The sequence below is a fragment of the Nipponia nippon genome, unplaced genomic scaffold, assembly GCF_047370975.1.
Source record: "Nipponia nippon isolate SJK-2023a ecotype South Korea unplaced genomic scaffold, ASM4737097v1 scaffold_12, whole genome shotgun sequence".
NCBI classification, from domain to species: Eukaryota; Metazoa; Chordata; class Aves; order Pelecaniformes; family Threskiornithidae; genus Nipponia; species Nipponia nippon.
Window position 1 is genome coordinate 4992481 of NW_028262313.1, and position 23733 is coordinate 5016213.

Here is a 23733-nt window from a genome sequence, read left to right on the forward strand (position 1 = left end):
AGCTCTTAAGATGTTCTTGAAATTAGACTAAGAACGTATTCCTAGCAAAATGCTGAAGACTTCAGTAACTGCAATGCCTCAAAAACCAAATAAAGACCCAAAAATATTTTCTACCATTGGCAAGTAATTAAAAGACTTCTCAGAGATTTGAAGGAGTTCTTGCTATTTATACAGCACATCCTAGTTATCATTCCACATACCTTAAGAGTAAACATTTACTCCTGAGACACTAAAATGCAATGGCAAAAATAGATCATTGTGCTAATATTCATCAGGTTTATTTTAGTCAGCGTTAGGATTTCGCTTTTTAAAATTTACAGCTGTGTATGCACGATACATGCATTACAGACAAATTTCTAGCACTTAGCTAGGTAACTCAGAATCTCACTTTCTTGTGTCTGCATTCTTGGTTGGACATTCGTTGGGGCCTCATGCAATGTAAATCATAATAGCCTTTCATTTAAATATCATTTGTCTCCTAGAGTGCACCGACACAGGCACTATCACAGAGCAAAAAAGCAGTAGAGTTATTTCCTTCAGTGAAAGATCCTTACCCTGCATGGCACTTTTGTCCAGGTAGTTATTTAAATTGAACAAAGTGTTTCGGGATGCAAGATACTGGATAAAGCGCTGTTGGTGAAGAAAAAGTTGAGAGTATCATTGTCGTGAGTCAGAACAGTTAACCATATTACAAGAAAACTACACTTACCTTGTAACTGTTTCTAGTAACCGCTATCAACAATAGAAATTAATTAAAAGGGAAAAATTTAAAGGAAAACTTGAAACTACGGATTAGCACAGCCTCTGAAATCCAGAACTCTATTTGGCAAAAATATAAATTTAAACTAAGTAAGAAGACATCACTGTCCGTGAATAAAAGACTAATAATCCTAGAGGAAGCTGCTTAGGTTAACTTTGTAGTTTAGAACAGACAAGCTGGAAAACACAAACCAAAAATACCACTCGCATTATCCAAGCTCCCAACCTTTGCATAGCTCTACTGCTGCTGTAGAAGTGGGAGACAGGCTTAGTTACAAAATTTAAAAGTAATTAGTAACAATAATGCTTCTGGAACTGTGATAAGCAGCAGCGCTGGGGTTATATATTACATGTATATACAATTATATTTTATACCCATATATATTTTATAATGCAGTGATCCGACTAAACAATATTTAAGTTATGACAAATAATAGCTGGCTCCATAAATAACACAAGAGTAAGAGATAAACACATGCAGATAGCAAGGTAGTTTTAAAAGTTTCTCTGCCACTGTTCCACACAGATCTCCTATGATTGCCATTTCTCAACTTCCTTGCTTCTTTGTATATGTTTTAGTCCCTAAAAGAGGATTATGATCAGCATTGCTTAAGGAACTTTTTACATCTTTGATCTGAATCCCTCTGCTGCCACAGCACACAGGGCCTGTTCCTTCACACTTGATGGTGGAAATCCACCTGTCTGCCAGGTTTGGACTATTGCACTCTGCAAAACTAGCGTTTTTTTTAAAGTCAGGCTCAGTATAGCACCCGCTCTTTGGGAACTGTAATGAGGGCTTAGCACAGCAACAAGAAAATTCTTCTCACAAGTGCTATTTAAACTGAAAGCAGTACTTTCACCTTCCAAGGGGCCCAAATGATTCCCCGACTTGTCACGTACCACCTCATCAGTAACTCCGTATGTGTTCTCAGCCTATAGCTACGGAGTTCACACAAGTCTACAACACGCAGCTTGCCTACCAACACTTCTGGCACTGTTTTAACTTCTTATGCTGTTTTCCAGTCGGTTTGTCTGGTCTTTGTACATCTTAGTACTGCATTCAAAGAGATACACAAGAAGAAAAACAGTTGGAACACGATCAGGAACAGAACAGTGATGTTCGAAAGGTGTCTATACACATTTCAAAATTAGCTACTGTTCTGAATCTCATTTTAAAAGGGCCAAGGCTCTTACTCTCCAGATGTCAGAGGTCTTGCATTGCACAATGCACAGGTGAAAGGAGTTTTAACCTGCTTCACCCAAAACTTCATCACAAGAAACAAGCAGTCATGTTGAACAAGAAATGGCAAGACAGTGATTGCTCAGACAACATTTTAACCTTCTGCTATATTTATACTTAAAATAGAAGTCCAACATCTGATAATTTTTTATCTGTTTAAGAAAAAGGCCTCTTTTAACGTATTAGAGGAGTGAGGAGTACAGTCATGTTCCACCTGAAATTACAGAACTAGCGTTCCAGCTACATCATCTCAGCAGGGATAAAGGAACTATTTTAAGTTTCAAACGAACCCATTCAAAGCTGAGGAGCAGTTTTGGTACAGACATAAAAGTTCAATGTTCTGACACTACAAAACACTGAATGGGCAAACAGATGCTGACTGGTAGCCTACAACTCTAAGTTTTGATTGTTTTTCTATGGTTCAGCTCTCTGCCCTTTTTTCTTTCAAGTTTCAGTGTGTAGATATGAACTGTATTAGAAGAAGAGAGAATAAAATACACAAACTGATTTACAGCACTCAGTTTAGCTTTATACTTGGAATAAGTAGTGAATTCCAAGCAGTGAATTTTACTTCGTATTATCTTCTAATTTCAGTCTATTATCTATTGAAACTACAATTTAACCCCATAAATAACTTGGGGAAATGTTAAGAAAGAACACACTGTTTTACAGGTCATTTCGATTAAGCTCACAGAGCTTTGGAGAGAGGAGACAACACAAAGCTTTCAGAGCAGTTTAATGGCTGGAAGTAGTACCTTGAAGAATCATCATTTCAAGATTAGCAGTAGTCAACAGTCATTTATTAGGAGAATGACTACTCACAGGTTCAGGACTAAACAGTCACCTGACCAACACAGAGTTTAGTTTTTAATGGCAGGACTGTGTAAGAGAGGCTCCATTTCTAATGCCATGTTATTGTCTGGGAAGCTTTTCCTAAATAGCGATAAAATAATTTAAGTGAGCCAAATGCAATAGAAACCTGTTTCAGAGGAATGTTAATAGACACAACATATGAAGATTTAGCCCATTAGATGATGATTTGCAAGATCAAATATTCTAGTCACCATATTCCTCCTCCCTTTAGTGAGTATTCTTATCTGTTAATAGCCTGGCTGCACATTTATGGAGTGCTAAGAAGACTCTTGCTGTGCTCTTACTGATAAGCACTAGCCCAATGAAGTAAAGCTCATCAGAAGTCTTTATTCTAGAAAGGTCACTCATTCCCTCACAGCCCAACCCAGATACCTGCAGGTAAATTGTAAACACTGATATATTTCGGTATTGAAATAATGAAGGAATATTTTCTTCTCTGGAAAAGTACTTTACAGCCATCAGCAGAGGACAAACAGAGACCTTTGAAAAACTGAAGTACATATCTAATGCTTCACAGATTGAGACAATTTTTTAAAACACTGTCAAGGCAGCTTTAATAGAACTAATCATGTCTTACCTCGTTGCCATACATCATGAGGTGGTGTGTTGTAATTAGAGCTTTGAACACTACAACCCAGCTACTGTTTGCAGTTCTCTCAAAGAGTGTGTCTGCCAACTGCGGAATATTCACATTCATTTCATTTGTGCACTGTATTAGATCTAAATTAAAGAAAAAAAAAAAATCAAAGCATTACAATGAGTTACACGCTCAAAGAGGATCATCATGTTATTTTGTGTTTTTACATTGAGAATTCATACTGGAAGCATTAACTTCAGTTCTTTAAGAAATAATTGAGCTATTTTACATTCCTTGCTCAAATTCACTGCATTTTACTGAAAGACTCCAAGTATGAACTTCAACAGCATTTCAATAATTTTATGGAGCCCCAATATCTCATCAATAAATAACCTACTCCCGTAGAAACTCTATGCCCAAATTATTGTCCAAAAGCCAGTGTAGAACTTCTGGATACTCAATGCCTGAAGCCACTCAATTTAAAAAAAAAAAAATCAGACACGCAAGGAAAAGCTGAGACATCTATACCTCATGAGATCAACAGGCAGCAAGTACCCTGCAACTCTGACCTAAGCCTGAGTACTGACACACATGACAGCAAATGAGAAGCCATACACCTATAATAAGCCTCTTTTCTATAAGAATTAAGAACAAGAATTTGCATCTACACACCCTGCCACTTAGCTAAGATAACCTAGTCACCAACCCACTGAGTATTTTGTGGTGGATCATGGCAGGTCTCAGGCTTTTGTAGAAAAAAAAGCTCTTTGTGTCCAAGACTGATTATAAACTCAATAGTAGAACATTAACTTGGGAGGTCAGAGACAGAGAGCTTCAAGTCTCTGCCTGAGTATTGGTACAAAACCAGAACAGGCTCCAGCAGCCACATGGGAAAAAAGCCTGCCTGAGAACGCTAGCGAAGGCACTTGCTGACAAGAAAGCAAAGAACTGAATCCAGGACTATTCTGAACCCCTCAAGACATGCACATTAGACATTTATTCTCTCTCTGAGCTACATTTGGCTCAGGTGTGATCAAAGTACACCTTAAGGACTGGGCAAGGCCAGTAAAACAAACAACTAGTTTGAAAAGCTTCCTTTGTGGCCTCGTATTGAAGCCAAGCCTGTGAGCAGCCCGTTGGTTGCAGAGCAGCATTGCTGCTTACGTGGTTTGCCTGTGCAAGTACCTGAAGAAGGGTAGGTGCCTGGGAAGCCGGGCAACAACTGAACCGAGGTGTCGGCACCACTGAAATGGCCAACTTATTTGTCTTATTAGCAGCATGTAGAGGACAGGCTACATTATCATAAGCAATTTAAACACGAACTTAGAGATCATACATTGATAGTTGAGGACAAAATGCTTCATAGAAATATTGCACTTAGAAATTATATATGTTCTAGTGCACAGAATATATTACAGATGTATCTTTAATTAAAGATCTGTTTATTAAGAACATAAAAGTCCTTTGATTAAGGACCGCTGTTTAGAATAATGTAATAACCAGAGTAACTTTAACAGCATAGAGTTTTAGATGGTACCTTGTTGAGGTAGAAAGCTATCCAATGCGAATTCTAATAAGTTACTAATTTCATTCTGGTATCAAAGGTTTCCAAATATGTACAAAACATGCAAGTTGGGATGAAAACTTTCATCCTTATTAGCAACACACAAAAACGCTGAAATAACTGCACAAAAAGAAGAGCCCTGAAAAGAAGTTTTAAGCAAGCTATACATCAAAACCTTATTGTCTACTAGTATTAAAGTATTTCAATATTTGCAAGTATGCAGATTCTCAAAAAACAAATCATTTGATAGATGCTGCTCACCACTTGTCAGACGCTGTGTCAAATTAAGTACTTAAAAATTTCTAGAAGTCCAAGCAGTCCATAGACAATTATTGCCCCATATAATGAAGCAAGTCCCAACTCCAGAATTTATACATAGAGAAAACTTGAATTTTAATTCAACAGCCTCATCTCCTGAATGAGAGCTTTATGACGTTTCTAAGTAATTCTCTCAAAACACATTAAGGTAAATAAGTCTTCCTAAATCCAACCAGTTTCTACACAAGCACTATGAAGATCTAAGAGATCTTGCTGGGTATGTTTCATGTAACTGAAACGTCTGTAACCAGCACAGAAACTGTTACAATTTATAATTCCTAGTCTCAGTTTACAAAAACCAACCAAACAAAAAAGCAATCAACAAAACCCCCACTAAGGCTATACAGAGCAATACCTGTAACATTACTACTAGGTAACAGTTAAAGAAATTCCGTTGACCTGCTGAGGTCAAAGACCACACAGATAGCCTACTGAAAGCATTATTTCTGCACAAAGTCCTTTTCCTTCACAGGACCGCTAAGCAAGTCAAGTTTTTCACTGAAGATTTTCAATATTAAGAGTGTTTATTAAATAACAGACAAAACTGGGAAGGAAGATCCAAGTTAAAAACAAACAACTTTTAGCTCAGCTAATTTGACTTGAGAGCAGATTTCATTCATATTTTCCCAGCGCTCTCCACAGAGATTTCAATCTTGTCGCCTTCCCTCAAGCTAAGGTCTACCAGCAGATGTTCCAGTAGACTCTAAGATGATGTTGAACACCCAGGAGATCCCCTGCGTATCCCTTATGTTTAAGACTGATATCAAATGTATTCTTATAGTGCTGCTCAGGCACAACGTAACAGAAATCCTACTGTTAGCAACTATATCAAATATTGTAACTGGTTACCTCTCCTTAAGTCACACATTCATAAAAAACCCCTTGGTTTATCATGCCATCATAAAGGTTTACCACCACAAAAAGCCGTCCAGATGTCTACCTTCAGAAGGAAGGAACTGCCTTCTGCTTTGGTACACAAGATTAAAAGAAGTCTTCTGTCAAGTGACAGTAACAGAGTGGAAGTTGATAGACCTCTGGTGCATTTGAGAAGCTCACGTGTTGTCGTTTTATTCCACAAGCGTGGTTCCACGTGATTGAAAAGGGCAGTCCCAGTAATTCTGTAAAAGTGCTAGTAAGGTTTTCCAGCATGTGCTACTTGCTTCTGCAAGATGGGAGCCTGACCATTTTAAAAGGCAACCAAAAGGAAATATTTCACATATGTAGGGCTACTCAGAGTTTAATTCAAGCTGTGCTTGAGGTTAGAGGACCCGAGTGAGCGGCAAGTCCTATGCACTTCAGACACGTGCTTAAGATGACACATACCGGCTCCCCTGAAGACAATTTTTGAGGGCATTTAGCACAATTGTTTGGTTTCAAAATCTCCTTGAATGCACGAACACAGAAGCCACAGTTGCCAATACCAAAGAACACATGCTTAGGCAAACAAAACGTCTCTGAAATACTAAACTAAGAATGAATGGTGGAAAAAATCTCAGTGCATTTTATAGGCCAAAACTGGACTTTCCTAAGAGTGTATTGCAAAAACTTAAGTTTAAAAGGCCTCTTTAATAAGGCTACTCAGGCCATTTTTTTTTTATTATTTTACAACTAGTAATAATAAAGCTAGCATCACATTTGAATTCTAGCAATCGAGATACATAACAAAAAAAGCAAGGGTCGTTTCTCTAATACGATTCTTCCAAGTCTGCAATAGGAATATCTACATAGAAACAACTGTATGGATCTGTTACAGCTGGCAACAAAGGAGGAAAAGGCTATTAACACCATATATCTGGAAGCATAAAGGAACACATGCACCTGAGAGACTGACAGCTGGGCAACTGTGATATGGATGCTGGCAGCAAAAACGGGAATGAAATGTGTAGGGCAAGCGATGCTCATTTTCTTATCGCACTACTTATATAAACACTTTACAACTCAAAGCATTTTGCCAATTACCCAGGGAAATCATTTCAACTGCAAGTGAAACTGTGGTGCTATTTCTAGAATGGAATTTAGAAACAAGTTAACATCACACAGGAAAAAAAAAGGGGGGGGGGGGGGGGGGGGGCAGAACCAAACAACTTTAAACCAGGAGAGTACCATAGCTGTTTTCGAGCAGCCTGGAAGAGCTATGGAAATCTTACTGCCTAGAAGAGTACTGAGGATTTCTCTTCCACAGTTCATCTGAAATACTGGTGGCACATCATCTATGAAACCACACAGCTCTTCGAAGAGCAGCATGCATAAATCCAAATATTAAAAAAAAAAAATTACATATGTATATATCAGGGTTTTGGAAAATTCTCAGCCAAGCACCAACAAAAAACTGCCATACTTTTCAACTTTCAAGTAAGAAGAAAGTAATAATTTTCTTGATTCAGGAATATCTCTCTCGAGAACTGTAAATACATAAGTTAAAAGACAAACATAATGGTTTAATATTCCCATATTTCTCCCACTTTGTCACAGGACTGAAACAGCTCTAAGACAGATATAAGAATTAAGACCGCTTTCCTTAACCCAGCAGTCTTAAAAAAAAAAAAATTACTTTTTCTTTTTGGAGGTTGTGCTGTAAACTATAGATTACCAAAACATATAACAGAAGAGCCACTTCAACAAACTTTCTCAATGTGGCCTAAGGAATGCAACAATTCTTGCTGGAAGACTTAATTAAAAGATAGCACCTGACTGATACAAATATTTTTATGCCCAGGTGCTCTTATAGTGCAGATTTGATAGCAGTCTTTAAGTTTCATTTACATAATAGCTAAATCTGAACTTAGATCACTTTATCAGAAGCAAAGCAATTCAGCTATTCTGTCCCACTTCCCCACTAAACAAGGATACATGATGGCCCATAAAGTTTCTTAAAAGGCCTTAAGCAATCTCTAAATAAAACCCATGCTTATAGATTACAAAAACATTAACTACTTTTTTTTTTGTTCAAGTCAAGTTTCCTCAATTACTGTATTGAAAAGCTTCACAGGTTACTAAAGAGCTTCAAATCAAAGGCAGCCACCCTACTGCCTGTGGAAGAGTTCAAGAGCATTTCTTCGTACTGTATCACAACTTACATATCTCTGCAAGAACCACACTGCATCAGCATTCACCCGACAGTCCTGAGCTCTAGCTGCCAAAAGTAAGAATGAGCAGATGCAAAACCAACCCAAAACTGTGATAGTCATAATGTGATATTATTGACAAAACTTATAAGTTTGCAATGATTTGGCGGAGACCTGAACTTTCTCCTAAAGTAAAAGGCTTAAGAGCCTAATTCTGTTACACAATACAATTTTACAGTACACGAATTATCACTTCTTATGGGATTTCCAAAGCTTGTATATCTATAGGAGTTTTAAGTTTTGATGAGTAACATTAGCTATTTTTCCCTCCCCTGTGCTTAAGTGGGCTGTACACAAGTTAAACAGGAGTTCTTTCCTTTATTACTGTGTTCATTTAAAAGTTTAAGATGCCATTAATTTAGGGGTTTGTATTTTTATAAATTTCGGTTTACACACAAGTCTACTCTGCCAGTTACCAACTTAGCTACAGATTTAAGTTGTTTGTTTTTTGTTTTTTTTTTTATTATGGCTTTTCAATAGTTAGCCAAGAAGAGAGATGTCACCAAAAGCATAGTCCAGCCCCACTCCACTGCAATCCAAACTCAGGAGGCTGAGGGTAAGTGAGAGAACCCACACTGGGGAAGAAGAGACAAGACCTTCAGGTGCTCCACTAAGAGAAAAGATCAGCCTCTGTATAACATGTTATGTTATCCTAAAATATTACAAAATACTACAGAAATAGATCTGCTGACTTATTTAGGACACTGTGACCTACTTTAAAAGGAAAAAAACCCAAGTATTCCCATTGACATTGCTTAGGGTTTAGGGTTTTGTGTGTTTTTTTTTTTTTTTTTTTTTTTTTGCTCTTCAAGAAAAATATGACTATATTACTCAGCAGTTAATAGCCAGACAAAACCCAAGACTCTTAAATACTAGTTCATACACTGCATGTGTAGCATCTTCCTTTAAATACTCATATTGTAATAATATAGTTTTTCTTGCTGAGGAAACTTGGCAACAAGGGGATTTTAAGAATTACTCTGAACAGAGTGCACAAACTGATTCTCCTCCACGATCCCTGACACAACTACAGCAACTCTGACAAACATGGTCTTGGTGAAGCTTTTTCTTGAGCAGCAATTACAAGTAATACCAGACAGTGTACTGTTTTGAATGACACACACATGTAGTGACCAAGGTGCAACTAGCAGTGTTTTGCATTAACCCAAGCTATGTTTTCCTTCATAATTTACTTAAATTGGAAAGTACTCGCACTGTATCTTTGAAAATACAGTGTGATTTTTCCAGAGATTACAGTATTTAAACTAGTATCTTAAATGCAAGCAGGTAATAAAAGTAAGTTTTGTGCACAAGTGGGAGAAAGAAAAAAAAAAAAGTGCCATGCAGAGGCTTGCGAATGTCTGAAAAGCAGCGCCTGGGTATGCTCAGTGAAGACTGGAGAACGTGCATTGGGATTTTTTTTAACCCCTTACAGGGATATTTTTGGTACCGTATTTCATAACTTTTTCTCCCCACCCCACCAAAGCGTTCCACTATTTCAGATACCAAGTCAAAACAACAAGCTTTTTCTTTTGTCTTAGAGCAAAGTCTGAGAAAGTGAATTACACCAAAACACACCTGGCACAGAAGGGGATCTTCAGGAGACTGACAGCTCTAAACAAGGTTGTATCAAAAGATATCAAAAGGAATTTGACAGTCAAAAGGCAACCTCAGTTTATGCTGTTCTCAAGAGTTTTTTTCAGGTTTCCATTTTCCTATGTTGTGAGGGTAACTTATAGGAGATGACATTATTTTAAGGATATTTTCAAACAACACACAACATCTTTTAAGCTTCAGAAGCCTTCAAACTATTGAGCAATCTGTCACCACTTTCTGGCTTCCTGTTATGTTGCCATTTCTGGACTCAGGGGTTACCTCAGTAAGTTTTTCTACCACAGGCAGAACTCACGACAAGATAAAATAAGGTAACTTTAAAAAGGTATCTTTAAAAAAGAAATTGTCAATTTACCCAGTTTTGAGGCTTTTAATTTCAACACAGTAGCTGCAACATTCACTACTGTAGCCGGATTACACCCATTCAGATCAGTAACAAATCAGATATATATTTAGCTGGTTTTAACTATTTGATCCACATCAAAAGCTCTCACAGAAGGAGTCTGTATTAACAGATGAGTGCCATAGTGTCAGTGAGCCAAACTACCCTCAAACAATATAACTGAGTATGCTTCTTCCAAGAGCTTGAACAGCAGAGTCTCCTTAGTACCACCAACTTGAACGAGTCCTGCAAAACTACCAGCCTGCTCCGCTGACTTTGAAGAAACCAGCGTAAAGCTTCACGTCTTCTTTCCTCTCCCCGATGGAAACACACATGGTTACTTCACTTTTAATAGGTGGTGAATGGCTGCACTGCACAATGTACAAGGTCTGAAGCATTCAGTGCACTTTTGAGCAGTCAAACCGTAACTTCAGTTGCTACCCAGTTACTAAAATCTGAAGCAAAGCAACACCACTGATACTTTTCTAGATATCAAGGGTAGCTTTCTGCACCTTTTGGTATACAGAAAGGAGTTTTAACATATTAAATTTATCAGCAGCAACACACTCTCATTCTGGAGAGATGTACTGGTCCACCTTCGCCCTTCCCCTTACCTCGCTCACTTCAAGTCTTTTTACCTTGTTTCCAGAACCGCAAGAGAGAAAGCTATGATATTTCGGGAAATGTTAGAAATATTTAAACGGCTGCACCCCACCAGATGCACAGAAGGACGGAAGAGCGCTGAAAAATTTCATTTCCCGCTCACAACAGTAAAACCACAGCGCTTAGCCCACCTTTTCCCCAGGTGCCGGATTAAAAAGCACTACCGTACCTAGAGCACATAAAGGGAGAGGCTCTCATGGGGAAGAGCTCACAAGGTTGGAGTATTTTTGTTTCCCGGGCGCGACAGGGCGTTACAAAGCTCACTCCCTCCACGTGTAAAATAAGTTTTGAAGAGCAAACCAGTCAGGTTCACCCAGATTTACACGACACCCCCCCCCCCCCCCCCGCCCCGGCTGCAGGCGGCCTCCGCTCCCGCCGCCCGGGGGAAGAGAGGCCACGGCGGCTGCTCCGGGGCTCGAAGCCGCTGCCCGGCGGGCGAAGGGCGGGCCCGCCCCGGCCACCCCCCGCGGGGCGCAGGCCGCAGGCGGCCAGCGCGGGGTCGTACTCACAGTCCAGGTGCTTCTTCTTGGGGCCCATCACCTCGTGGGTCGTCGCCTTGCAGACGGCTTTGGCGACGGCCGAGCCGGTGACACTGTGCTGCGCCGCCGTGATGCGGTCGGTGATCGACTGCCCCGACATCGTCGGCGCGGCCCTGGCGGCGGCGGCTCCCCCCGCGGACCCGCCGCGGCGGGCAGCAAGGCCGGGCCGGCGGCTCCCCCGCGGCCGAGGGGCGAGCGCAGCCTCCCCCGGGGAAGGGCGCCGGCAGCCCCCTCCGACGCGACGCCGGCGAGGGAGACCGGGGAGTCCTCGCCGGGCTCCGCCTCACCGGCTCCTCTCGGCCGCCGCGACGGGGGCTTTTCCCGCTGCCCTGCGGTGCGGCGGCGACCCCTCGCCTCCCGGCCCCGCCGGCTGGGCTGGCCGCGCCCGGCCCCGCCGCGCCCTGCCTGCCTCCGCGGGCCGCGCTCCGGCTTTCCCTTTCACATTTACGCTCCCAGACAAAATGGCGGCGGCCGCGGCGGCGGCGGCGGCGGCGGCGGCGTCAGGTGACCGCCCGCCTCGGCCCCGCCCCGCCCCGCCCCGCCCCGCGCGCGCGGGGGCTGGGGGGTGGCGGGAAGCCGCGCTCGCGGCGGCCGCGTGCCCGGCGGGGCTGCTCCGTCACAGGCGACGTCAGTGCGCGTTTGGGAGCGGGTGCAGGGGGCTCTCCGTCACACGGCGCGAACCTCCTCCTCCGTCACCTCTTTGTTCTTGGCGTGGATTTAGGAGAAAAAAATTACAACCTGTCCGTCGTCATTGCGTTTCCTGTGGCAAAAGAAGTATGGCCGGCGGAGCAGCACGGCCCTGCGCTGTCAGAGTGGCGGAAGAAATGACCTAACAGGACTTGCTATCATTTTTTGGTGGGACAGGTTACCCCATGGAGCCCTGTGCGGTGACATCGGCGTCTGCGGGGTGGCAGAGGCGTGGAAGGACGTCACAGTATTGCGGCGCGCTGCGGAGGAGCTCCCTCTCTTGCGGGCTGCGGAGAAAGAATAAAACCTCCTCGGAAAACCTTTCTCTTGCAGACTTTGTTTGCAGAAGCAACATCCGTAAAAAGGAAGCACCCGACCGCCCTTGCTGAGCCCGTTGCGTGTCCTGCTCACCGCACGGAGCCCTTCTCGGGCCGTGCCCGGAGGCCGGGCTGTGCGCCCGCTCCTCTGCGAGGCTGCGGCAGAGCTTCACCAGAAGCTCCTCTGGAGGGAACGGGCTGCATCCCCCCGGTGCGGCTGAAAACATGTTAAACGGCAGCGGCGGCAGCTGCCTGGTGTTGACCTGGTTTTGAGGAGATGCGTCTTGTATGTTTAAAATGACACCACAGAACCGGACGGGACAGGAACTGGGTGATGGGTCCCGCCAGAAATGGGGAGGAGGAACGGTGCTTCACCGTACGTGTGCGTTTGCTCGTTTGCCATTTTCCGGAGAGCAAACAGGAGCGCGGGCGCAGCTCTTGCCAGGTGTGACAGCGGTTTCTCTGATATGGACACTGGGCCGTCGCGGCTGGACCGTTACCAGGAAGATGTTTCAAACTGCCATCAATCAGGTTAATGGTACCGCGTGAGCAGGGTTCAACAAACAGCCTAGGAATGATGGGCTCTGCCACTCCCCCAGTCCTCCCAGCCTGGCTGTCTTTGTACCAGCTTATTACTTGGCTAAAAATGCAAAAAGGTTTTGTAGTAGGTTGACCTTGAGTGGACACCAGGTGCCCACCGAGCCGCTCCATCACTCCCCTCCTCAGCAGGAGCGGGGGGAGAAAATAAGATGGAAAAAAACTCGTGGGTCAAGATAAAGGCAGTTTAATAAAGCAAAAGCAAAGGCTGCGCAAGGAAGCAAAGGAAAACAAAAGATTTATTCTCCGCTTCCCATCAGCAGGTGATGTCCAGCCACTTCCCGGGAAGCAGGGCTTCAGTACACGTAGCAGTTGCTCCAGAAGACAAATGTCGTAATAATGAATGCCCCCCACCTCCTCCTCCTCCCTCTTGGCTTTTATTGCTGAGCAGACGTCATATGGTACGGCATATCCCTTTGGTCAGTTTGGGCCAGCTGTCCTGGCTGTGTCCCCTCCCGAGGTCCTGCCCCCCCCAGCCCACCGGCCTTTGGGGGTGAGGGGGGGCTGTTGGAGCGAGCCGCGATGCTGTGGAGCACTGCTCAGCAGTAGGCAGCCCACTGGTGTGTTATCAACACCCTTCTGGCTACCCATACACAGCACAGCACTGTGAGGGCTGCTGTGGGGAGAATTAACTCCGTCCCAGCCAGACCCAATAAAGTGAGGAAAAAAACGCAGCATCACTACTACTCAATCAGCACATGCAGTTTTCCCGTGCCATTTCATGAAAGAGTATTTTTTTAACCTCTGCATTTGTAGTACATTAATGTAAGTGTGAACACGCGTACAAACAGAAGATCTGTGAATACAGCAATAGTTATTTTAGGTTACAACTTTGAAGTAAGAGCACAAGAAGTAAGGAGAGTAATAAGAAGGCAGTTGAATATGAATGTTATAAACAAAAATCTAGCGGCTTCTGGCAGTCAACTCATATTTCAGGGTGCTGATTAAAGCTTTATTGCTTACATTATCCCTAAAGTGAGATGCTCCATAAATATGTGTGCTAGACTGCCAAACACCCAACCGTCTGTTATTGCATTACACATATTTAAAGCAATAAAGCAGGAAAGTTTTGCATCCACAGTACTGTCTATTTCACTAATACATAAAATTTTTCCTGTCTTTTCATGATATTTGTATGACACAGAGGGCATTCATTAAGTGCTTCAGCACATTCCTTACAGGCAACTGGGTGACCACAGGGAATGAAGACTACTGATATGTCTTCTTACCAACAATTACAACTTATACTACATGCTCAAACCATCTTTATACCCAACATACAAATTTATACATTCTCATTAACCACTATCCCCTGTCCTTTAACAGGTAGATATTATTCTCCCATTCCAGGAGTTTCCTCCACTCCTCCAAATGTTCCTGAGAACAGGCTATGGCTTGGGCCCCATCTGTCAAGATGAGCGCTCAGGACATGAGAAGCAGCATGTTTGATTGTTGGGCACCAACACCAGCCTGGCTTGGGTCATCGCTGCACTCACCCAGTTCCTTGCAAAACTCACTCTTCGTTGGTTCAGGTCGTTCCTGCTACATTACCTCCTACAACATACAACTCACATCACAGATTATTTTTCCCCCAAGGTTAAATCTCCTTGAGGCACACACCGGGTCTCCCCATCCTTACCAAATACACCCAGGCCCTTGAGCAAAAACAATCCCATGAATGGGTTTGCCTTTTCCCAAGGAAGGAGCAATCCACACTGCCTTCCCCAGCCACTTCCCTATGTGCACTATGGGGACCTTATCTCCTCCCACAGTACATAGGGGATTTGTTTGGGCAGGACCAGGATGGTTAGCAGATCCTCTGGTGTTGACCAGCCAAGTGGCTTCTGCTAAATTTATATCCTAGTGCTTCCATGCCCCATTGTCCAACGCTCTCAACATAGTCTTTAATAGTCCGTTATATCTCTTGATCTTTCCAGAGGCTTGTGGGTGATAGAGGATGTGATACACCCACTCGATGCCGTGTTTCTTAGCCCAGGAGTTTATGAGGTTATTTATTTTGGAAATGAGTCCCATTGTCTGATTCAATTCTTTCTGGGGTCTCATGTCACCACAAAATTTGCCTTTCAAGGCTTAAGATGCTGTTTCGGGCAGTGGCATGGTTGACAGGGTATGTTTCTAGCCAACCGGTAGTTGCTTCCACCATGGTGAGTATGTAGCGCTTTTCCTTGGCGTGTTTGTGGCAGTGGTCCAATATAGTCAATTTGCCAGGCCTCACCATATTGAAACCCAGCCACCGCCTTCTGTTCCAGGGAGATTTTACTCGTGTAGCTTGCTTGATTGCAGCACGTTTCACATTCATCAGTGACCTGTGTGATGGCCTCCATCGTCAGGCCCACCCCTCGAACATGAGCCCATCTGTGTGTTGCATCTCTCTCTGTATGTCCTGATGTTTTGTGGGCCCATCGAGCTACAAACAGCTCACCCTTACACTCCCAGTCCAGGTCTACGTGAGCTACTTCAGTTTTGACAGCCTTGTCTACCTGTTCATTGTTTCCATGTTCTTCAATGGCACGGCTTTTGGGCATGTGAGCATCTACATGACGTACCTTTAGAGTGATGTTTTCTACCCGGGCAGCGTTGTCCTGCCACAATGCAGCAGCCCAGATGGGTTTACCCCTGTGCTACCAGTTGGTCTTCTTCCCCTGCTGTAGCCACCCCTATAGGGCATTAGCCACCCTCCAGCAGTCAGTATAGAGACAGAGCGCTGGCTGCTTTTCTCGTTCAGCAATCTCTAGGGCTAGTTGGATGGCTTTCACTTCTGCAAACTGACTTGACTCAACTTCTCCTTCAGTGGCTTCAATGACTTGTTGTGTGGGACTCCACACAGCAGCTTTCCACTTCTGATGGTTCCCTACAACATGACAGGATCCATCAGTAAACAAAACATAACGCCTTTCATCTTCTGGTAACTCATTATATGGTGGTGCCTTTTGGGCATGAGCCACCTCCCCAGGCAATGCTCCAAAATTTCTGCCTTCTGGCCAGTTCATGATCTCTTCCAGGATTCCTGAGCGGTTGGGTTCCCCCAGTCGAGCTCGTTCCCAAGCTCAGCAAAATAAAGAGATAAGCAGTGCAGCCAGCAAACTCCATGACCCACACAGGAGCTTGCCACTTAAGAGCTACTGTAACTATAGCACGATTAATACAAAACTGCTGTTGTCTCGGGCCCCACATTGGGGGCCAAAAAGAGCTGTGGTGGGTTGACCTTGGGTGGACACCAGGTGCCCACCAAGCCGCTCCATCACTCCCCTCCTCAGCAGGAGCGGGGGGAGAAAATAAGATGGAAAAAAACTCGTGGGTCAAGATAAAGGCAGTTTAATAAAGCAAAAGCAAAGGCTGCGCAAGGAAGCAAAGGAAAACAAAAGATTTATTCTCCGCTTCCCATCAGCAGGTGATGTCCAGCCACTTCCCGGGAAGCAGGGCTTCAGTACACGTAGCAGTTGCTCCAGAAGACAAATGTCGTAATAATGAATGCCCCCCACCTCCTCCTCCTCCCTCTTGGCTTTTATTGCTGAGCAGACGTCATATGGTACGGCATATCCCTTTGGTCAGTTTGGGCCAGCTGTCCTGGCTGTGTCCCCTCCTGACGTCCTGCCCCCCCCAGCCCACCGGCCTTTGGGGGTGAGGGGGGGCTGTTGGAGCAAGCCGCGATGCTGTGGAGCACTGCTCAGCAGTAGGCAGCCCACTGGTGTGTTATCAACACCCTTCTGGCTACCCATACACAGCACAGCACTGTGAGGGCTGCTGTGGGGAGAATTAACTCCGTCCCAGCCAGACCCAATACAGGCTTAAACAGAACAACAAAGGCGAGCAGGGCCGGCTCCCAAGCAGAGCTGTCTGTCGTTGAAAAGCACGATAGCACTGTACAAATATTAGCAGTCCTATGATCTGGGGTGTGTAATGTTGTGAATGAAGGATTTCTAGAACCCTAAAGTCATAAATGCATTAAATCATGGTCACTGCTATTAAAATATTGAACATTTCCAGTGCTGGAAAAAGTTACAAACGCTTTAGTCCACCTGGCAGCAGGCAATTTCTAGCTGCTTTATTTTTGCCTTAAGACTTGTAGTTTCTGGAAAAAATATTATCTTGAATCTTCAAAGCCTGAGGAAACATCAAAACAGTAAGAAAAGAAGAGACGGAAAGATTAAATACGCATTATAAATGTCTACATCTTTTAGGACTTGTCTAAACAGGGAAGCTCTTCTGCAATAAGTGAGGATGTGAGCTGAAGCACAGCAGCTATTCTGTGCTACCTCCACCCCCAGCAGGGACTCTCTTATTTTATTCTGTTTCAGAAAGCCTAAATTTTGCATAAAAGTGCCTGAGTTGAGTGTTTCCCATAGCTATGGCTCTGTCTTGACTCAATGTGCTAGTCAGGCCCAAATATGAGTTCAAATGGCCCTCTTCAGTCAGCGCATTGACTTGCTGCAGGTCCAAGCCACCCGTGCGCAGCGTGGATGGCTGCAGATCTCGCCCTTCAGCACCGACGTCTGCCTAGGCTAACGCGGCAAACTGAGCAGTCTGTACAGCCTGAAAGCCAACCAGTGGGAAAGGCAAGTCAGTTCTTTATTGCCTTTCAGGCCCTCTCAGTGGAGCACTCTATAGATTTGCCTTCTTTCGGCTGAATTCATTAATCAAAGAGAGTGCCTGTGTAATTCCTATTCCAGACAGCAAATTATGCTGGGATGGGATACTCGAAAGAATTATTCCAAATCATAAAACGTACCATAGGTGCATTTGCCATGGTCATAGAAGCACAGGAAAATGTATTTTGGGACAGACCGCTGGAGGTCATGTGGTAGAGCTGGACCTCCAAGCAGGGCTCGCCTCGAGGGTGGATCCGGTTGCTCAGGTCCCCGTTCAGAGCAGCACTGGAGATCTCCAAGGAAGGAGATTCCCCAACCTCTCTGGGCAACCTCTGTGTTCATATCCATTGTCAGTCTGGTATTGTTCACATTGTTCAAGATTTATGCAGATATGAGACTATTGAGACATCTGATGTCTTATGAATCTGTTAGTGAAGGAGAAGGGATTCTTGTCAGTATAGAGAGGAGGAAATCAGTGACAAGGCAATCTGGTCCATCATCTATCCGCCTTAAGAGACACATCTACATGTCTGATGCAATGCAGAACTTTATTTTGATAGCAAGAGTGTCTCTGGGTGAAATTCTACACCTTTTGAATCAGATAAGGACAAAGAAGTACAAGCCACCACCCCCTAGGGTGGAGCGGCAAGGTGTATTCATCATCCTAAATTAAAGATGTATTTACAGAGGGTTGTGCCATGACACCATGAAAGATGCACAATTAGCTACACAAATTGTTGCATAGAAATTTAATTGAGAGGTATGTAAATAGCTCCTAGGGAGTGATGGAGCGGTACCTTACCCACCTGTCCCTGAGCTCCCCGATGCCAAATGTGTCCTTGGTCCCAAGGAGACAAGGAAGCGTCGATGTTTTTAGGGCTGAAGCTTCTCCCTCACCTCGCTCCTGCAGCACAGCAGAGTGAGACGAGGTTTCACGTGTTTCTGCAGGAGCGGTCCGAGCCTGTCCGCTGGTCGCTGCCTCTGTGGTTCTGGCAGACTACAGCCAGAACGACAGCACATCTTACACGAGGTAGATGGCAGTTCTTGTGTTCGCACCACATCAGTACCGCTTTGTAATACTCCTTGCTCATCTCTCTCTTTCTCCTTCATCCCTTTCATGTGAAAGCAGTACATTATACAACGTAGTTTAGGTTGCTCCATTAGCAAGTGTTGCTTTTAGCCACTCTTCCTGCACCCATGAACTTTGGTTCCTATTTGTAAGGATGAAAAACTGGACACGATACGTACAATTTACACCTCATTTATCTTGCTGTGCTGAATTTACTGTAGGGTGGGTGATGAGGGCTTCAGAAAGGAGACAGGAAACCTATTCCAGGCATGGACACCTATAAATAGTGCTGGGGAGGTGGTGGCAATGGAGGGAATGGGATGTTTCTGGGCTTCTGCCACGGCTGAATGACACAGATGGTTTTCCAGGGAAATGATTTTAGTAACGAGCAGTGAACGTGCTTCGGGCTGGCTGCACCTACAGCCCCGGGAATGCAAACAGTTTAGCAGCAGGTTTGTCAATAAATACCATCTGCTCAGCAGCACTGAATCCAAAACATTGCAGAACCTACCTTACCGGTGGCTGTTGTTTTGCTAGATAGAGGTGAGATAAAAATCACTACTAAATATATATATATTTAAAATAATGTAATTGATAGTACTCAGCACTTGTCAGGCCACACCTGGAATGCTGTGTTTGGTTTTGGTCCCCGCTATGCAAAAAAGATGTGGCCAGGCTGGAGAGGGTCCAGAGAAGGGCCACAAAGATGAGCAAAGGACTGGGAAGCCTGCCGTATGAGGAAAGGCTGAGGGAACTGGGTTTGTGCGGCCTTGAGAAAAGAAGACTTAGGGGACACCTGATCACCACGTTCCAGTATTTAAAGGGTGGCTACGAAGAAGACGGAGACTCCCTTTTTACAAGGAGTCACATGGAAAAGAGGGCTAATGGGTACAGGTTGCTCCTGGGGAGATGCCGATTGGACACAAGAGGAAAATTTTTCACAATGAGAACCATCAGCCATTGGAATAATCTCCCCAGGGACGTGGCGGATTCCCCAACATTGGACACTTTTAAGATTTGGCTGGAGAGGGTGCTGGGCCATCTTGTCTAGACCTTGCTTTTGTCAAGAAAGGTTGGACCAGATGATCCTTGAGGTCCCTTCCAACCTGGTATTCTGTGATTCTATGATTGTTATCTAAAAATTATAAAACTCTAAATGTGATCTGTTCAATCCCAGTTTAAACCTTGAAGAGTTAAACTGTTGCCATTAGCTTTTTTCCTGGTGGACAGTCAGGCGTCTCCACAGAAGGGCGAGCTGTAAGTGAAGCTGGTTCTGGCACAGTTTAGGACACTGAAGTGTCTGAGAAACGCCTTGCTTCCACGGCTGCCCGCAAGGGAAGGACATGCAGCTCGGCGAGCAGCAGCGGTGGCGGCGGCAGAGCCAGGCTTCCCGGGTGTTGTGACGGCGGCTCGGGGCTGATCCCTGCCCCGGTGCTCCTGGGCCCAACAAGTGAGCCCCTACCCCAGCCTTTCTCCCTGCGGGGCACCAGGGGTCCTTTCTGCCTGGCTCCCTGTTTTCCATGGCTTTTGCCAAAGCAGAGTGTCTTGGGGATCTTTTCTGCTGTCAGATGTGGTTGAAATTGGCTACTGGATGCAAGTGTTTCTGGGAGAGAAATGAGGCATGAGCATCATCTAAAAAGCCTAAAACCAGAATGAGTTTCAATGCTAATTCTTACCTCAGCAGAGGTGAGACCAATTCTCACCTCAGCAGAGACATGTGAGAAAAAAAGCCCCACACACTGTTGTCCAACTTGGATTTATGGGTACCATATTCTGCCAGACTCTTTTAAAGATCTTCGTTTCGCTCTGTCTGAGTTGTAAAATGTGGCTAAGAAGTATAGCTCCAGAACTGGGACTCTCTATGACTAAATTAATCCAAACCTTGCATAACTGCAAAATATGAAAAGATCAGATCATGAGTCTGTCGTTGGAGATCGCCTGGCTGAAACTCAGACTTGGCGTTATGTCTGAGTTGGGTTTTTAGTGCAGGATCAGAGAGAATTCCAGGGCCTGAATAAGGCCTGAATAAGCAGCCCTTTAACAGAAAAATTTAAGAGAAAACTGTAGTGTAAAAAAAATGAAACGAGGGAAAAAAGTGAAGATGCAAAGGAACATGAGTGCTGAGGAGTGGAGTTCACGGCTCACGTTCTGTATGGGAGGACAGAAGCGGCGTAGAGAGGAATCATGAAGGGGGGGGGGAAGAAAAGTTTGCTGGGAGAGTAAACCATAAAGGATCTTTTTTTCAATGGAGCTTTCTTATTTTTGTGTGAATCAGGAACAGATCCACTTACCTTTATGTTTCATTGACATCAGTAAAGTTTCTGAAATGTACAGAGTGACAAATAAATCTGGCCCAAAAATGGCACGAGAGAAATCGGTTGGAGAAAATTTAGTCTTAGAAAAAATTGCATCTGCAGCTGCCTGCCCGTGTATTGTGCTTAACACCAAAAATGGAGCATTTGTTTTTCTGAGAAGTTTTATGACTGATGTCATGCATCATAAGGAACAAGTAAGAAATAAAAAAGGCCGCAGTAAAATATTTAATGGACTTTATCTGCACTTTCTTACTGCGTTTTCTCCATGTAGTCTAGTATCTGGTATGGTTTCTGGAATAAAGGAGGGGGGATTTTTGCTTCCAGAAATCAGGCCAATGCTCAGAAAGCTAAAATGTGTCTTCGTTGAAAAGCTTGGCACCAGGAGACACTGACGGCTGATGAAACAGTGCCGAGAGGAGCTTGCAGCTCTTCCAGAAAGGGAACTGTGAAAGGTAACTGTGCTGCCCCGGCCCGCTCCCGCAGCCGGGAATGGCCCCGCTCCTGGGGGAGACTCAGCTCTGCGCTGGGGTGCAGTGCAAGGGCCTGTGAACGCCATGAGCCCTGCTAGACTCATCCTGTATGGATCCCAGATAAAGCCCTTTCCTCCAGGACAATCAAGAGACCTTGAGTTGCCATCAGGTTTGCTCCAGGGCGGGTTTTGGAGCCCACAAGATGCACAAAATCAGACACAGTTTAAGCCCCTTTTCCAAGTGCCCTGCAGACGTGAAATTAGTGCTCGAGAGTGTGCGACTGGGAAAAGCCACACGTTGGTTTTCTCGTCTCCCATCACATGAGGGTCAGTCACGCTTCCCCTGCCCCTTCCTGCCATCCAGCCCCTCTTGGCGAGCAGTGGCCCCGGGCAGGGCTCCGCACCGGGAGCCCTCCGCCTCTCAGCCGTCTCCAACTTCTGCCTCTCAAACTGCTGGTGAAGTTTGAACTTTTAAATTGCTGACTTTGCGTAGAGGAGGGAGAAAAGAAAGAGGAAAAGAAAGAAGGGGAAGGAAAAAACAATCTGGAGTTATGCCACGGTTGCAAAAGTGCTGGGAGGCAGAAAGGCAGGAGCCCCGCAGCTCCTGCTGCGAGCAGCTGGCTGCCGTCCCTGCCCTCAGACTAGTCGTATTCCCTGCAGGTGTATTGCTGTCAATAATGGCAGAGTTGAGAATCTTTCTGTATTATTTCTGAAGTACTTCCCTGTAAAAGGGTTTCTGTTTGGTGAAGAAGCTGTTCGGATTCGTACTGCTGAGCATTTAACCAAGGTTCATGAAAGTCCCCTTTCTTTGACTTCTCTGCTTGACGTTACAATTCAGTATTTTTTTAAAAGAGAAACCAAAATAAATACTACAATATGACGTAATTGGTGTAATATAATTACTTTAACCTGTTCCGCTTTGGTCTGTTACTGTATGAGTCTGTTACTGTGTGAGTTTAAGAAAGGTTTTGAAAGGCAGGAGCTGAGTAAGGAATCTCATGCAAATTCAGGATCTGAAGTTTAGGCTTGGTTTAAGGGGGTGGGGCAGAGCTCTGTTTTGCCTTTGGGTCTGCCCCAGGACGGGTCTTGTTTATTTGCCAGAACCCTGTATGTGCGTGCGTGCGGGTGCATATCTGTACGTACATGTGAGCAGTTTTGATACGGACAGTCACTGCCGGCGATAGCAGGCACCTAATGAAATGTAATTGCCATCTGAGAAAATGGCACAGCTAGCCCTGCTCCAGACGTTTCAGAGGGTTTGCGTGGACAGCTGACCAATGTATGAATCCATTCTGTTTCCATCACCTTGGCGTTCATTTCAGGGGGCCTCTTTGCAAGAGGCTTTTCGGGGTGCTAAGACAAGGGTGTCATGCAGGTGCTGCAGCCTGCGCCTGGGGCTGATTTGGCCATGCTGGCCGTAACCAGTGAGGTTTTGGAAACCTTTCCAAGCAGGAGAGCGGAGCCTGGTTTGTCGCGGGCTGCAAACCACTCCTGGCCACCCGCAGTGAGCCGGGCGCTGCTGGTTTGAAAAAGTCCCATTTTCAGAGCAGAGCAATCCACGTTGCCCCTCAGAGCAGGAAAGGAAGGGGCAGAAATTCAATTTCTGCTTTAAAGCAGTCTGTAGATGGAGGATTTTTATTTTGGCCAGCGATGTCAGCATTGTGGGTGCCTGTTTGCTTTCTGGCTGTGCTTAGAGGTAAGATTTGAAGCTCGGAGAACCCTTGGTCAGGACCAGGAGAGCCATTCCCTGCTCTAACACTGGTCGTTTTAGCCACAGATTCACTAACCCTGGAGAAGCAAGAATGCTAACATCAGCAGCCTAATAAAATTATACAAATTGTGGACCGAAGAGGATCTGCAATGTTTCCATCCCTGACAAGGATGAGGAGCGTACCTGGTTTTGGGAAGAAGGATTTGGGGCAGTGGCGCTGATGAAAAACAATGGAAAACAATCTTGTATTAAAATCAGCTTAAAGCAGTCCTGGAAATCACAGCCCAGTGGGCATTAGTTTCAT

The 23733-nt window shown here is 44.6% G+C and overlaps 1 protein-coding gene across 11 annotated transcripts in view; it reads right to left on the reverse strand.

Annotated features, from left to right (window-relative positions):
* The window catches only part of LOC104023362 (phosphatidylinositol-binding clathrin assembly protein), a 50344-nt gene extending 38191 nt beyond the window's left edge, over positions 1-12153 (reverse strand). For 6 of the 11 annotated variants that reach the window (XR_015702557.1, XM_087748510.1, XM_087748505.1 and 3 more), the window contains exons 1-3: positions 11625-12151; positions 3450-3592; positions 555-630 (exon numbers count right to left, since the gene is read on the reverse strand). Coding sequence is in view for 10 of the 11 variants with exons in the window: in XM_087748510.1 (XP_087604636.1) it covers positions 555-630; positions 3450-3592; positions 11625-11754 (349 nt within the window). In the remaining variant the exon portion in view is untranslated. Of the gene's footprint in view, positions 1-554; positions 631-3449; positions 3593-11624 lie in introns of all 11 variants that reach the window. The other 5 variants (XM_087748508.1, XM_087748507.1, XM_087748512.1 and 2 more) reach the window with 3 other exon arrangements.
* Positions 12154-23733: the final 11580 nt, after the last annotated feature.